General features: G+C 38.6%; 2 protein-coding genes across 3 annotated transcripts; both read left to right on the top strand.

Moving 5' to 3' along the window:
- Positions 1-5814: 5814 nt before the first annotated feature.
- On the top strand, positions 5815-14252 carry LOC107817073 (uncharacterized). Of its 2 annotated transcripts, none has more exons than XM_016642852.2 (6): positions 5815-5937; positions 6571-6682; positions 10593-12225; positions 12852-13151; positions 13297-13550; positions 13645-14252. In XM_016642852.2, the coding sequence occupies exons 1-6, from the start codon at positions 5883-5885 to the stop codon at positions 13862-13864; spliced, it is 2574 nt and encodes an 857-aa protein (XP_016498338.1). In that variant the 5' UTR covers positions 5815-5882; the 3' UTR covers positions 13865-14252. The 2 variants fall into 2 exon arrangements, with proteins under 2 accessions (XP_016498338.1, XP_075113101.1); XM_075257000.1 differs by having other exon boundaries at positions 6558-6682.
- A 1029-nt stretch (positions 14253-15281) lies between these two features.
- Positions 15282-15662, top strand: LOC107817064 (uncharacterized). Its single transcript, XM_016642844.1, has one exon. It carries the CDS (start codon positions 15282-15284, stop codon positions 15660-15662), a length of 381 nt encoding a protein of 126 aa, XP_016498330.1.
- Positions 15663-16998: the final 1336 nt, after the last annotated feature.

Below are 16998 nucleotides of genomic sequence, written 5' to 3'. Positions count from 1 at the left end.
AACAAGTCTGTAGGAAATACCTCTGGAAACTCGCATACAACTGGTACTGAATTCAAGGAAGGAACCTTCGTGCTAGGATCACAGATATAGGCTAAATATGCTAGACATCCCTTCTCAACAATATGTTGTGCCTTTATCTAATAAATAACCCTGCCAATTGAATGGCCAAGAGCCTCCCTCCACTCCAAACGAGGCAATCCGATATGGTTAATGTCACAGTCTTGGTGTGACAGTCCAAAACATCATAATAAGGTGACCTATAATCTATGCCCAATATAACATCAAAGTCTACCATATCAAGAAGTAGTAGGTATACCCTAGTCTCAAAGCTTCTAATAGAAACCACATACGAGCGATAAATACGATTCACCACAATAGAATCTCCCACATGCGTGGACACATATACATGAGCGCTTAAAGAATCACGAGGCATAACCAGATCTAAATTAAAATAGGAGGACACATATGAATAAGTAGAGCTCGGATCAAATAAAATCGAGGCATCTTTATGGAAAATTGAAATAATACTTGTGATGACAAAATCAGATGCCTTTGCCTTAGGTCTAGCTGGAAATGCATAGAAACGATATTGGGCCCCACCACTCTGACCTCCGCCTCTCGGACAACCTCTCCATGGCTGACCTCGACCTTTAATGGCCTGACCTCCACCTCTAGTAGCCTGACCCCCTACCTCTAGCTGTCTTAGCAGGCGATGGAGCACCGGTGCCTGAATTATGGTACGAGAACTCTATTGTGACATGTTGTCTTGTGAACTAGGGCAAAACCTTATGACGTACCTCAGATCTCCACAAGTATAATAAGTCCTTAGTTGCTGTGATTGTTGACCCTAGAACTGACCTTGTTGACCTGAATAACTACCCTAATAACTTTGGATCGGAGGTGCACTGACCAGAGCTAAAGGTGCGTTGTAGGCTAGCTGCTCAGGATGAGACCCATAAGAACCACGACTACCCGAAGCACCATGGGATACCTGAAGCGTTGACTGAATCAGATTGGAAGGATGGCCTCTACCAAATAAACCCCTACCTCCAGGCGAGGCACCACTGAAACCACCAAAATAACAAGGCCTCTTCTTATACCATGAATCATCTCAATCCGTCTAGCAATCTCTACCATTCTCTGGAAAGAAATATCATCCATACTCTCCTTGGCCATTTGTATCTTGATACCAAAAGTAAGACCATCAATGAATCTCCTCTCTCTCTCTCTCTTTCTCTATCTCTCTCTCAGAATGACATGGCGAACTAGGTCCACAAATCGAGTCTCATACTAGGTAACAGTCATGCTACCCTACTGAAGGTGCTCAAACTACCTGCGGTACTCCTCTCTCAGAGTAAAAGGAATGAACTTCTCCAAAAATAACTATGAGAGATGATCCCAAGTGAGTGGTGGTGATACTACTGGTATAGCTCAATCATAGTCCTGCCACCACCTTTTAGTGGAGCCATGCATCTGAAATATCGAGAAGTTAACTCCATTGGACTCTACTATACCCATGTTGCACAACACCTCATGGAAACAATCAATGAAATCTTGTGGGTCATCAAAAGGTGTTCCACTAAAGCAATTAAAAAATAACTTTGTGAATTTGTCCAATCTCATGAATCCCTCAAAAGACATTGCGGGTCTCTCCCCGGTCTGTGTAGCAACAATAGGCTGAGCCACTCCAACTAATAGAACTGTCGGAGTTTGATATCCGTGAGCCACCTACTTTGGTGTGTGAGTAACGGGAGTCTGGGCTCCTCCCCAGCCTGAAATATGGTTGGTGCCACCGAAAATGCATCGGTATGGGCCACACTCTCCATAAGGCCCACCAAATGGACTAGAGCATCCTGAAGTATCGAAATAATAATAAACCCATCCGAGACCTAAGTTGGTCCAACTAGCATGGTTTGAATAAGAACCTCCTCCTCCAGCTCGATCTCAAGCCCTAGAATAAGTGTTGCTGCACGTTCTCTAGGCTAAGATCTTCCTCTGCCTCTGGCTTGACCTCGGCCCCGGTCTCTACCCCTAATTTAGGACCATAATTTATTAAAATAGTATCATGAGTGAAACTACTCTTTTTCCTATCAGTGAGAGAGCACAGGAGATTTGGGCTGCAAATAGCTGGCCTCTTGTGGTTTATGGTAGTCCCTCAGAGGAGTATCGGATATGTACTCACTCATAACTGCTCAGGAGGTCCCATTGATGTTGATGCTCCTATTCCTGGTGTTGTTCTTCCTAGTATTGAAGATCCTAGTGCTGCTCCAACTTCAGCTGGTATTGAAGATTCTTCTTGCTGCTGTTATTTCTGTTGGTGTTAAAGATCATCGTGCTACTATTGAAGATCATTCTATTGGTGTTACTAGTCCAAATATTACTTGATCCAACTATTCCTCCTTCTAAGTTACTCGCAGTCCCTTCTACAATTAATTTATGACAATTTCTATTTTCTGTTTCTTCTTTTTAGGGCGATGATATTTTTGTTGTGTCTACCACTTTTGTTAATGAAATAAAGTGCATCTTTTATGTTTTATGTTTTTGTGTAGATCAATTTCTTTTTTTTTCTCCGATACTAAGACGACAATGATGAATGTTTTTTCCCTTTATGTTTTTATATTAATTTGCCACTTCAAACTATATATTTATGTTTTAATATTTTTTTATACTAAGTTCTTGTTTTATATTTATGTTTTATTATGCGGCTTCAGACTATATATAATCAATGATAATCTTATATTAACACATGCTTTCAAGCTTATAAATCTCAAATATTTTCAACATAAAATAAAAAAACTCATCATAAAAGATAACTAATAATATACTCCATTTAGTTTTGTTAACAAAAATAAAATATTGTCTCGAAATCGAAAAAGACATATGAGCTTAACAATTATGACTTGACTAATGAAAGTACAAGTCACTTGAAATATTTCAAAAAAATTAATAAGAAAATGACCAAACACATTAGCATCAATCATTTAGTATAATAAAAAAGGATTATTTGTAACTAATATCAAACATTACTTCCCAAGGCTTTTCGCTGTTGGAATTTGCCAAGGCTTTCGATCTAGTCATTGCGAACTCGAGTTTTACGAAGCGGGATGAACATTTGATTACTTACCAAAGTTTGTTGGCGAAGACTCATATTGACTATCTCCTCTTCAGGAGATGCGACAAGAGGTTGTGCGAGGACTGCAAGGTTATCCCAGGTAAGACCCTCTCGACGTAGCATAGGCTTTTGGTGATGGACATTTGTATTAGGAATGAGGAAGAAGAGGTCAGTACAAGGACGCCCCAAGATTAGGTGGGGCGCCTTAACTAAGGATAAAGCTAAGGAGTTGGAAGGAAGGTTAGCGGCAATGGGAGCTTGGAGAAGTAGTGGGGACGCAAACACAATGTGGTCGACGACGGCGGACTGTATAAGAAAGGCGGCGAGAGAGGTGTTAGGGATATCTACGGGCCACAATGGTGGCCACAAAGGGGATTGGTGGTGGAATGCAGTTGTCTAAGGTAAAGTGGAAGCAAAGAAGGCGGCTTACCTGCGGTTAGTAGGGAGCACTGACGAGGAGGAGAATAGAGAGAACAGTCAAAGGTATAAGGTAGCTAGGAAGGAGGCGAAGATGGCAGTGATGGAGGCTAAGACGATAGCTTTTGCTCGTATGTATGAGGAACTAAGGAACAAAGGTGGGGAGAAGAAGTTATTCCGACTCGCTAAGGCGAGAGAGAGGACAACTCGGGATCTGGACCAAGTGAGGTGCATAAAAGATGATGACGACAAAGTTTTGATGGGAGATGACTAGATTAAGAGGAGATGGCAGACCTACTTTCATAAACTTCTAAGTGAAGAAGGGGATCAGGATATTATACTTGGGGAATCGAGGAATGCCGACAGTCACCATGAATTAAGTAATTATAGGGACATTGAGATCGATGAAGTCATGGAGGCAATGCGTAAGATGAGAAGGGGCAGAGCTACCGGGCCAGACGAAATTCCGGTTGAACTGTGGAGGTGTGTGGGTAGAGCAGGCTTGGAATGGCTTACTGCATTGTTTAATGTTATATTCAAGACTAATAGGATGCCTGAAGAGTGGAGGTGGAGTACAATGGTCCCGTTGTATAAGAACAAAGGTGATGTACAGAGTTGTAACAACTATAGGGGCATCAAATTACTAAGTCATACCATGAAAGTTTGGGAGAGAGTGGTAGAAATGAGAGTGCGAAGGACGGTGTCTATTTCAGACAACCAGTTCGGGTTCATGCCGGGGCGATCTACCACAGAAGCTATCCACCTTATTCGGAGGATGGTGGAACAGTATAGGGATAGGAAGAAGGATCTCCACATGGTGTTTATTGATCTGGAGAAAGCGTACGATAGGGTTCTTAGGGAGGTCTTATGGAGCTGCTTAGAGGATAAAGGGGTTCCGGTTGACTATATTAGGGTAACTAAAGACATGTATGATGGAGCTAAGACTCGGGTTAGGATAGTAGGAGGCGACTCTGAACACTTTCCAGTTATTACGGGGTTGCACCAAGGGTCTGCGCTCAGCCCATTCCTATTTGCCCTGGTGATGGATGCACTGACTCATCATATTCAAGGGGAGGTTCCATGGTGCATGCTATTCGCTAATGACATTATTCTAGTCGACGAGAGGCTAGAGATTTGGAGACATGCTCTTGAGTCTAAAGGTTTCAAGTTGAGCAGGACGAAGACGGAATACCTCGAGTGCAAATTTGGAGTTGAGCCGACGGAAGCGGGAGTTGAAGTAAGGCTTGACTCTCAAGTCATTCCCAAAAGGGGTAGTTTCAAGTACATTGGATCGGTTATTCAGGGGATCGGGGAGATTGACGAGGATGTCACACACCGTATAGGGGTGGGGTGAATGAAGTGGAGGTTAGCGTCGGGAGTCTTGTGTGACAAGAAAGTGCCACCGTTACTAAAAGGTAAGTTTTATAGAGCAGTGGTTAGGCCTGCAATGTTATATGAAACTGAATGTTGGCCGGTAAAGAACTCACACATCCAGAAGATGAAAGTAGCAGAGATGAGGGTGTTGAGGTGGATGTGCGGGTATACAAGGATGGATAAGATTAGGAATGAAGATATTCGAGAGAAGGTGGGCGTGGCCCCCATGGAGGACAAGATGCGAGAAGTGAGACTCAGATGGTTCGGGCACATTCAGAGGAGGAGCACTGATGCACCGGTGAGGAGGTGTGAGCGACTGGCTGTAGTGGGCACGCGGAGAGGTAGAGGGCGACCTAAGAAGTATTGGGGAGAGGTGATCAGACAGGACATGGCGCGACTTAGGATTACTGAGGACATGGCCCTTGACATGGAATTATGGAGGTCGAGCATTAAGGTTGTAGGTTAGGGGAAAGTTGTGAATATTTCTACAGCACAATAGAGTGAGACTAGCTAGTTAGGAGTTAGACTAAGAATGTCATTGGTCGTCTATTGATGCAGGGCTTTACCTGCTAGTTTTACTATACCAGCCATCTATTTCGTATTTCGTATTTTGTATTTCATATCTCTTATATTGCTGTTATTTTATTATGCATTTTTATGGTACTAATATATCGGCTCCTATTACCTTTTTGAGCTGAGGGTCTCCTGGAAACAGTCTCTCTACCCTTCGGGGTAGGGGTAAGGTTTGCGTACATATTACGCTCACCAGACCTCACTTGTGCGATTATACTGGGTTGTTGTTGTTGTTGTTGTTGTTGTACTTCCCAAACAATGAGCAATGAATATGTTATATGTCTGACCAAGGGTATTTTAGGTACTTCATTAAAGTTATTTAGAAGCATTGTCCGTGTGTTAAAACCTCACTAAAACCCTCTGCTGTCTCTTCCTTCTTCTCCCAGGCTAAAAGGGGGAGAGCGAAATGACCCTCTCTCGTCTTCTTTTACCTAGATTACGATCAAGAATCAACATTTTAGGTAATTTATCAAATATCCATTTTGAAAAAGATGTTTTTTTTCTCTCATTTTTGCTTCATAATGTTGATTTTTGTGTTGTGTTCTGTTGGGGTGGGGGGTGGGGGTGGGGTTGAAAGAAGTGATTCTTTCACTTGTATTCATCTAAAAACTGGACTTATTTGCTGTTTATAGAATTAGGCAGATGAATAGGTATTTTAGCAGAAACCCATTATGAAAAAAAAATTCTTTTTTCTCTCATTTCCCCTCATAATGTTGTTACTGGTTCTTGTAAATGTATAGTGTTGGGTTGGGGGTTGAAAGAAGTGAATTTGTTACTTGTATTTACTCAAAATTGGAATTATTTGCTATTTATAGAATTAGGCAGATGAAAAGGTAGTTTTTCAAATACCATTAGGAAAGATATATATTTTTTTTCTTCTCATTTAGCCTCAAAATGTTGTTTCCTGATTTTCTATTTTAGGATTTGGGGGTATGGATACCTCTTTGCTATTTACAGTTTGTGGAAAAATGTCTTTTTTCTTTTATGTTTTGGCCTAAAAAATGTTGTTTCTTGATTCTTTGTATCGAGGTTTGGGGGTGGATTACTGATTTTTTTCACTTGTATGTATTAATGGACCTAGTTGCTATGTACAGAATGTAGAAGATGGTGTTCTTCAGTGAATAATAAGGGCGGAATTTCGCAGTCATTAAAGAAATCAGAAGTGGAGCAGCAGAATGCCATGGCTGTGGAGATATTTGAAAAGAAGTAAGATTTCTTGATTAGAATAACTATAAGTCTTTAACTTCATTTTGAGCTCAAGTACTTGGTTGAAATTTGATGATCATATTGGTGAGGTCCTAAAAGTTTAGTTGCTTATTATGTATGAATTTGCAAGATTTTGAGGTTAGTAGTTTTGGTAGTATGACGTGAAGTTGATTTATGAATTATGGAACCTGTTAAAAATATTTATGTATAATAGTACGAGATCACTACCCTGCGCTCAAAACTGATAGAGGTCAAAATACAAAGAAAATCATAGATTAGAGTAAAAGAAAGAAGGTGTTGGACATTAAAGTTCATCGTACACATGCTTGCAGTTTGTTTGTGAATCATATTATGGAAAATGTTGAAGAAAAGAGTAACCATATTTTGAGAAAATGATAAAATAAAATTGTGGAAGATTAGGCTTTGTTCCATGAGGGGAAAGAACCCATGCAAATCTGACTACTTACTTTAAAATTTCATATGTCATAAAAATTAGAATGAATAGAAAAGTATAAACCTTGATTGATTTGAAGCCATTGTGAGTTATATCTGAAACTATATAATACAGAAAAATGACCAATAGAAGTTCCCATATAGATAATTAAACCATGGCAAAGATTTGGACCTAAACAAATTTGAAGAGCAGGATCTTTAGAGTATCCTGGTGGCCATCGCAAATAATCGAGTCAGAAATCATAAACCAGGTTTAGGAAAACGGGGAATAAAAAGAAAACGAAAAACAAGATTTGGCTGATTACTAACACACAATTGAAGACACACTGAAGAAATTGAGAAATGAAAAATAGTGCTGCTGATCACATTGCATTACACTTTAAAATATTTTTCTCTCTAATGCTGAGATTTTCCGACAGAAGCTATCCTTCACGTTCAAATGAGACAAATTCACCGAATTAAGGATTTTAGATGCTTGTAATGATGCCTTGGCGTAACTGGAAGTTGATGTCATGTGACCAAGAGGTCACGGGTTCGAGCCGTGGAAACATCCTCTTGTAGAAATGTAGGTAAGGCGGCGTGGAATAGACCGTTGTGGTCCTGCCCTTCCCCGACCCGCGCATAGCGGGAGCTTAGTGCAGCGGGCTGCCCTTAGATGCTTGTAATGATGCCTCCTGTCGGTAATATAGTGAGAATTTCAACCGAGTACATAAGGATATGTTAAGATACTAGGAATAGCGAAGAAGCCATTATGTTAGAATTTGGATTATTATTTGATAAATAATTGTGCCTTAGCTTATGATTTAGATTTAGTTAATGCTTACTCTAAAAAGAAAAAAAGATTGTACCGCACTTGATAACATTTAACAATAGAGGTATGCACAACCAAATTGACTTCTTCTTACTAGAGACGCGATAGGTATATATGTATGTACAACAAGGTTGCATAACCACCCAACATGGACGGGTAGTCCTGGAAGTAAAGAGAAGGATGGAGCGTAAAGAAAGAAGAATTACATGCAACGAAGAGTTCATAGGTGGACATGAAAAGATATAGATCAATTAGCACTTCAGGACAAGCAGTTGAAAAGGGGAGCATAAGACTTGGGACAAGCAGTTGAAAAGGGGAGCATAAGACTTGGGACAAGCAGTTGAAAGAGGGAGCATAAGACTTGGGACAAGCAGTAAGGAGGTAGAAAGAACTATTAAAGCAAAAAGAGCTTAGTATAGAAAGTTATCAAAACACAAGAGGCTGAAGCCGGTTGAAGACTATTGGAAAGCTAATAGAGAAGTTGAGAAGCTTATTAGCAAATTCGGATGTAAAAACTCTAAATTTGTACCAAAAGCTAGAGATGCAAAGGAGTGAAAGCTGCTAAATGAGTGGAGAAAAAGTACCCTAGTTTTGGTATATATAATAATAAAGGAGATATCAAATTATGCGAGCTATAATAGTATTAAGATTATGAGTCATACAATGGAATCTTGGAAAAGAGTGATAGAGCATAGACTAGATGTAAAGACACTACACGCTTTATGGAACCAATTTGGAGAAGTGCAATAGATAATGGAGAGGAAGTTCTTCATATAATATTCATGGACCTAAAAAACATATTATAGAGTACCAAGAAAATCTTTTGGTAGGTATTAGAGGGGAGAGGAGTTGATACTTGTCTATAACTGTGATAAATGATATCTATGAAGGAGCCATCACAAGCGTCTGTACTGTGGAAGGACATACAATTAAGTTATCCCTAACAATGGGTTACACTAGGGATATTCAGGTTGAGGTTCAGGGTGCATCCTTTTTGTAGATAATATTGTGTTAAATTGATAAAACTAGCGAGGGAGTCAACCAAAGGTTGAATTATGGATAAGCGACCTACTTAAGGTTTAAGATATTAGATACTTAGAGGTAACAGAGAATATATGCAATGCATGTTTAGTTTTCGTAGAAGAATGAAGTTGAAATGAGATTAGACTGTAGTTATCAAAAAACGATTAGAGGGGATTTCAAATATTTAAGCTCAATGTTGTAGGATAATTATACGAGAGATTTAACATATAGCACATATAATTGAAATAGGATAGTTAAAATAGACGTTCTTAGAAGTAACATAAAAGAAGCTGGGTTTCAATAAAGATACATTTTATTAGCACCCAAGGGTGTGGCCTAGTGGTCAATGAAGCGGGTTGAGAATCTGACGTCTCAGGTTCAAATCTCAGCGGAGACAAAAACACAAGGTGATTTTTTCTCATCTATGCAAGCCTTCGTGGATAGAGTTACCTGCTACCTGTTGCGAGGCAGCAAGTATCCTGTGGAATTAGTCGAGGTGCACGCTAGCTGAGGGCACCGACTAGAGTAAGAGGCAAGTTTTATGGAATGGTTGTGAGATTAATAATGTTACATGGGAGGGAGTGTTGGGCTTTTATGGCCCAATGTATTCGCAGTTTGAGTGTCATACAAATAGGATTTTAAGATGGACATGTAGTAATACAAGATCAGAAATAATCACATTTGAGGTAGACGGTACAAGTAGAACAAAGATGATAAACGAGAATGAGATAGTTTGACCATTTCTGGCTTATACCTTCAGATGGATTGGTACGTCAGTATAACATTACGACGTCTGAAGGTGATAGATTAAGAACAAGGTAGACCTAAAATCACATGGAGGATAGTTGTCTCAAGGATTTGTAATCTCTTCGCACCTATGTGGAATTAGCTAAGGATAGAACACAATATAAGCAGAAATTATCATATAGGCACTACTAACTTATTGTGATGAGGTTTACTAGTGTTAGTACACCTATAAAAGGTATGGCGTCGGAAAAAAGTATGGTGTCAATCTGTTTAGATATTTGTAGCTCAGGACGATCTTCCGTCGGGTATACATGCTACTGATCTGTTTAGATATTTGTAGCTCAGGACGATCTTCCTTCAGGTATACATGCTACAAAGTGATGTGTTGTCGTAAATGCACGGTGGAGTTCGTTACGATGATGTGTTGCAGTATAACTGTGAACATAAGTGTTAGGTATCAAAAGTATCGACTGTGCCATTTTCGTATGGAAAACTAAGTTATAAATACTGATAAAAGAAAAAGTTAGTAGGTGAATTGGGGTTGATAGCAGTGTTCCAAGATGTGTGCATATCATGCTTAGTAGTGGACTAATTTCATGCAGATTAATTGCTTCTTCACTTCTTTGGCTTACCCATTGTCTGTAGTAATGTCATTTCTCAATTATAGGGTGCTTCTTTCCTTATTTCTTCTTTTTCCTCTCCGTTTTTGATAATATAGTTGCTTCAGCTTGCAAAAGTCTACGATATTTTGTGTTTGAGCCAGTTTGTATCTGGTTTTTTAGTTTCGTAACAATTAGAAAGTTTTATTTCTGAAACAAGTTTATCCTCTAATTTCTCATTGGTCCTGAAACATATCTGTGATAATTGTCGTTATAGGCATATTACTGAAGATGAAGGAGTCTTTCCTAGAGAAACACATGTCCAGAAGGAAGTAGGTGCATGGAATAATTTGGTAGGCATTCTTCAAAGAACTAAAAAGAAGTTTCTTGGAAATCATATGGAACAGAAGAGCAGTAGCACTCATGCATTAGCTTCCACTTCTGATCTTAAGGATTCTGATAATGTTGTATCTGCTGATAGTCATGATAGCGGAAGTAAGAATAACCTTAAGATTACAATTCATTCAGAAAAGACATCTGTAGCTGATAAGGAAGAAAATGTCGACAGTGAAACATCTCAGTCTTCTTATGCAGACATGAGTGAACCTTTGGAGGTTGTTAATATGAAAAACACTTCAAATTCTGCTGCGCCTGAAGAATTATTAAATGTTTCCTCAAAAGAATGTGAAGAAATCGCTGGCCAAAGAGTAAATGGCATGTCTTCTGGTGCCTCATCTATCTGTGGAAAAGCCAATTGCAATGACGGTGTTCAACTTGGTAACATTTGCCACCGTCCAGAGTTAGTTGAGAAAGAGAGAGAACCATTGTTAGCTGAGGAAGCATCATCAAGTGTACAAATCAGTTCTAGTGGAGAGATCCTGTCAAAATATGAGGAAGACATTATGGAGTCGTGTAAATTTTCGTCAAAGTTAAAACTAGAAAGGAGTGATACCTCTGATTCATCTTGTGGCCCAGAGAGGGTGGCCAACTTACTAGATGTTTCTCAGGAAAAGAGAAATAATGAATCAGAGTTGGAGGGTAAGAATGACCAAATGCAAAAAGAGGAAGTAATATCAGAAATTGTTTCAATTTTGAAGAAGAAAGGAACATCCAATCTCGAGCAGGTTGCATATTCTAATAGTTTCTTGCCGAGCGAAGCAACCAACAAATGGCGGGATGTTCTTGTTAAAAAATCAGTTTTCTCTGCTAGTGAACACCGCCCATCCGAAGACATCTCTAGTCCTATCTTAATTTCTAAGTCCAAAATGGAGGAAATTTCATCAGTATCCAGTAATTCTTTTCAGATAATGAGTTTAGGGGATCACGACATGGAGACTGATCATGGAGCAGGAGATCAGATTGTCTACCCAAAGAGTGAACAATCTGTATCTAGAGAGTTTGAGCATCTTAATGAAACTTCTCAGAATACATTCGGAAAGAGTGGTGTCATAAAGAGCTTAATAGAATGTATCAGCGATCTGCCACCTCGGGAGCCATCTGTTGTTAGGACTGAGGAAAATGTTGTCGACAGAAGTGTTGACAGTTCTAGGGAAAGGACTGCAAATAGCAGTATTGAAGCAGAAACTGATAAGCAGACATTTGACAGGAAAGAAAGTAAGACTTCATCTCCGGGTGTGGTTGGAAAGAAGGAAAAGAGTAGACGATCTAACACAGTCCTCGAATATCTGAACAGTGGGGTTGATTTCTGCAAGTCAATAGAAACTAAGGGTGAGAATGCCTCTTTTTCTGAAAATTTATCTGATGAAAACAAAGTGACGGTAAAGTTTGTGAACTTAAAAGCTACAGAAAGTGATGTCTCTAACGCTCTCAAGAAATTTGGGGCTATTAAGAAGGTTGTATTCCCAAGTGTCAAATCAACTAAATTTAAAGTTGCACATGTTTATTTTGAGGTACGTTTTCAGTACTCTAATTCATTGACCATTTTGCTGCACGGCTGTGTTCTCGACTTTCTTAAGTTGTGTCTATTCAAATTATACCACAACAAGAAACAAAAAGAAGAAAAAAAAAGCGCAAGCACAAAAAGAAAAACAAAAACAGAAAAAAAATAGAAAAATAATTAAAAATTAAAAAATAAATTCATGTATTTTTCAGACCAATATGAAATGAGCTGCACTTCAGCATGAAAACAGATGATGTAAGCACTACTGCCCTGTCGCTTAATGATTAGATGTAAAAGTGAAATTGATCTAATAGTATACCAATATTTACACTAAAATTCTTAATAAATTTATGTAACTGGTAGATAAACGGGTTAATTATTTATCAATACACCCTGTATGTTCAGCTTGAGAGGTTAAAACTGATGATCTGTCGGGGTTTGACTTTCTTATAAAAGTATGTTCCTCTCTGCACTCCTTTTTTGCTTCCATTCTTCACACGACTTGCACAAAATGATATGTTCAGCACCAACTTGTGCCGCTGTGAATAAGATGTTACCTGTGGAAGTGTACGCTCATGAAGTGAATCGCCACTTTAACGTTCTAGCTTTCATCTACCATTTTTTTGGTTACTGCAGTCAGAAGAAGGAAGGCAAAAGGCTCTTGAAACGTCTGATGTGAGCATGGCGAAAGTAGTACTAGTTTTGGAGGCCACTTCTCCTCCGAAAGGGAAAGAGAGGATGCGTATACCTGATTTAATTGGCTGTCCAGACGTTCCTACCTCGTTAGTAAAGCATCCCCCAAGGACAGCTATGATAAAAAATTTGAAACACAATGTGTCCTTTCATGACATTGAAAAAGCGCTCGCCTTCTGCAGAAGCAATATCACTGGAATCTTCTTTGGTTCGTCAAGCTCTATTGCTTATGTGGAATTTGAGGTAATTTATTTCTAATGAAATAAATTTCCTTCTGGTTTCCCTCTTTTGAGTTCATCTAAATTCTTATACGGTAATGTTTTTAATAACATAAGTGGATTTGTTATATTAGCAATTAGTTATTCACATTCGGAACTTTCTTCTGCAGACAGTTGAGGACAAAGAAATTGCTGTTGAGAAGGCTTCTTTGATTGTTCTTGGAGAAAGACTACCGATCTTAAGAATTGATACACCAAGAACAACCACTATAAGGATATCAAATATCCATTTTCCACTGAGTAAACTGGTTTCCGTTTGCCGATCTTTTGGAAATGTTAGGGAAGTCCTCCAAAGAGCTAGCAACATCGTAGATGTGCGGTTCGATTTTGCTGAATGGCCAAGAATGTTAAAGATTTTAAACAGGTAATTGCTTGCTTATCATAAACTGGTTCCCCTTAATTAGCACATCTGTTTCCTCATCCTTGTTTCTCATTACGTTTATTATGGTTGTGCCAAGGCTGAACGGAGTTGAAGTAGATGGTTGCCAGTTGGTCGCGAAGCCTGCACCTGTCTATTCCCCTAATGTCCTTAACGTTCTCTGGAGTCAACCGGAGGGGAGAAGACATTTGAAAACCACGTTCAACGACATGCTACTGAAATTCGGGGGAAAAGGTGTGGGTGCAGTTGCTATGACAGAAGTTGTAGACAACTTTTATACTGATGCACAAGAAAGATAATTATTCTATGTACATTTATAGATGGTAAGGTATGATCTTAGCCATAGTGGAAAATCCCCAAATCATAGGACCACAGGTGAGGATTGTTGTGGACAAGGACTTGCTTTACCCTGCTATCTATTACTATAAGAGTAAACAATGGCAACAACTACACTTTAGTCCCAAACAAGTTAGGGTCGGCTTTATTAATTCTCACTTCTTCAGCAGAAATACCAGGATGAGAAAATGTGGGATTGTATATTTGTTTGGTAATTAAGGTTTTTAGGGATGGCATATAGTAATAGCTATTTTTAAATACCAGAATCGAGCTTTGCAGCTCATGTATGCAATGTAGAAGTTGTAACTTCTAACATCAATGTAATGGCTAATGTTTTTCTTTTTTCTTATCTATTCTAAAGGCTGATAACAACTAGTCTTCCTAAAGTTCTTTTTTTCCCCATTAAGTAAAGTAAATTTTAGAGTATTTAATATAATATTAAGTCTCGCGGTTAATAGTATTTCAAGTTAGCCGTCAAATCTTAAAGAATAACAACCCAATGAATTTTTACAAGTGGGGTCTAGGAAGGGCCGGGTCTAGGGAAGGTCAGATGTATACAGCCTTACCCCTATCCTGAGAAGGTAGAAAAGCTGTTTTCGATACACCCTTAACTAAAGAAAAGATGAAAGAAGCATCGACAACAAGTAAGAAAATTGAAGCCGAGATAGCAATAGAGCGGTAGGCAGTAATAGCAACTAGCCATCAAATCTTGAAATATTTAAGGACCCGTTTGGACATAGATTCCCAAATATTTTGTGAAAAAGCTGAATTGGATGAAGTTTGATTTGAAATTAAAAATGTGTTTGGACATGAATTTTGGGCAAGTTTTGGCATGTTAAAAAGTCCCAAATGGTAATGATTTGGTCCCAAAAGAGGTCTTAAGCTATATTTGTGATTTGAAGTTTTGGTTTTTAAAATCTCCTAAAAACTAGATTAATTCTATAAACAAATACATTTAAATTTTTTAGAAAAGAAAACTTCCAAAACTTATGGCCAAACGCCTATGAAATCTCCTCACTCTCCCTTTTTCCAAAATTAAAAGAAATTATTGCAACATGATCTCTTTCATGGATTGAAATCAATGGTCTATTGTCAGCTAAAGCTGAACTGAAATCCACATTACTTAAGTTTCCAAAGATCTTAAATCTAATCAGATTATTCAATTTTATATAGGCATCAAAAGAACCAAAAACAGATCACTAACTTCTTTTAGGATCTTCTTTTCACATGCAAACATAGAATTTCTTTTGTGTGTTGTGAAAATTTTGGAAATACAATCTGTTCCCTTCCCCCCAATTTAATTAACTTACTTTAACTTGTAAACCATGACAACTATAAAACCAAGTAAAAATTGACACCCTTCTCATAACATTAATAACCATGAATTCCTTCAAATTCTATCTCCCAATTCTTGTCCTTTTACAAATTTTAACATCTTCTTTAGCTACACTTTATCCAGTTTCTGTTGCTAATATATTGAATGCACCATTAACTATCCATTGCATAGCACAAGGACAAAATGTTAGTAGAGACAATGCCCCTGCTGGTTTTGTTCTTAATATGTCTATTGACACAAATCTTGCTAATCCAACTGCTACATGTCAACTAAGTTCTGGAAATTTGCAAGGGAATTTTGTGGTTTTTGATCCTTCAAAAGAACCTAACAGATGTTTTAATGGAAGATGTCTCTGGCAAGCAAGACCAGATGGGCTTTACCTTGTTATTAATGGCCAGTTTAGTTTAGTGTATAAGTGGCCATAAATTGTTATTTAATTTGCATGTGTAATAGAATATTTGCAAGATTTTGTTAGTCTTTCTAATTTTTGGTTGAAATTATTTTTATCCGTTTTAAGTGCTTATTCTTTTGTTTAATCATTCGATAGGGTCTTTCGAAAACAGCCTTTCCGTCATCTTGAAGGTAGCGGTAAGGTTCTCGTACATAGTATTCTCCCTAAACCCCACTTGTGAAATTACACTGGGTCTGTTATTGTTGTTGTTGTTGTTATTTGTTGTTTAATCATCCGATATTCCAACTCGCTAACCAGAATAATCCTAGTAGGGAATTGATTTTCCTTTTAGTGGGCAAATTTAACTTACATGTGGTTATCTCCCTCATAATTTTCTCCAAATAAAGAGACCTCCAAAGAATTAACAGATCAACGTTATCTGTGAATATTTAAAAGCCACAACTCAAAATCAACGTCATCTGTAAGTATTTGAACAATACAAACAAATTTTGCTAATCGGTTAATAAACATGTAACGACCCGACCGGTCGTTTTGAGCTTTTGCACTTCGGTCGTTAGTTTTCGGGCATGACTAGCCCCGTGTGATGTATTATGACTTATGTAAATCGCCGGTTTTGGTTTTCAGGGTAATCGGAATGAATTTGGAAGAACGGTTCTTAGTTTAAAACTTAAAATTTGAAAAGTTTGACCAAGTTTTGACCTGTTAGTATACGATCTCGGATTGGAATTTTTATGATTTGGTTAGCTCCATTAGGTGATTTAGGACTTAGGAGCATGATCGAAATGCATTTTGGAGGTCCGTGGAAGGTTTAGGCTTGAATTGGCGAATTGGAGTTTTGGCGTTTTCCGGTTGATAGGTGAGATTTTGATATACGGGTCCCAATGGAATTCCGAAAGTTTGAATAGGTCCATTGTGTCATTTTTGATGTGTGTGCAAAATTTCAAGTCATTCGGACGAGGTTTGATAGACTTATTGATCGAAAGCGGAATTTGGAAGTTTTTGAAATTCTTAGGCTTGTATCCGATGAAGATTTGGTGTTTTGATGTTGTTTTGAACGTTCCGAAGGTTGGAACAAGTTTGAATGATGTTATGGGATATGTTGGCATGTTTGGTTGAGGTCCCGAAGGTCTCGGGTGAGTTTCGGGTGGTTGAACGGATCATTTCATGTTGGAAAAGTTGCAGAAAAACTGTTATGGGTGTTGCAGGCTTTTGGCCTTCGCGTTCGCGATGGATGTCCCGCGTTCGCGAAGGGTTAGGATGTGTGACAATAGAGTTGGCCTTCGCGTTCACGAAGGTGGTCCCGTGTTCGTGAAGGGCTGAGGTCAGTGGCCATCGCGTTCGCGAGGGTG

The sequence above is a fragment of the Nicotiana tabacum genome, chromosome 7 (assembly GCF_000715075.1).
Source record: "Nicotiana tabacum cultivar K326 chromosome 7, ASM71507v2, whole genome shotgun sequence".
In the NCBI taxonomy this organism is placed as follows: Eukaryota; Viridiplantae; Streptophyta; class Magnoliopsida; order Solanales; family Solanaceae; genus Nicotiana; species Nicotiana tabacum.
This window is presented reverse-complemented; position numbering and strand designations above follow the sequence as displayed.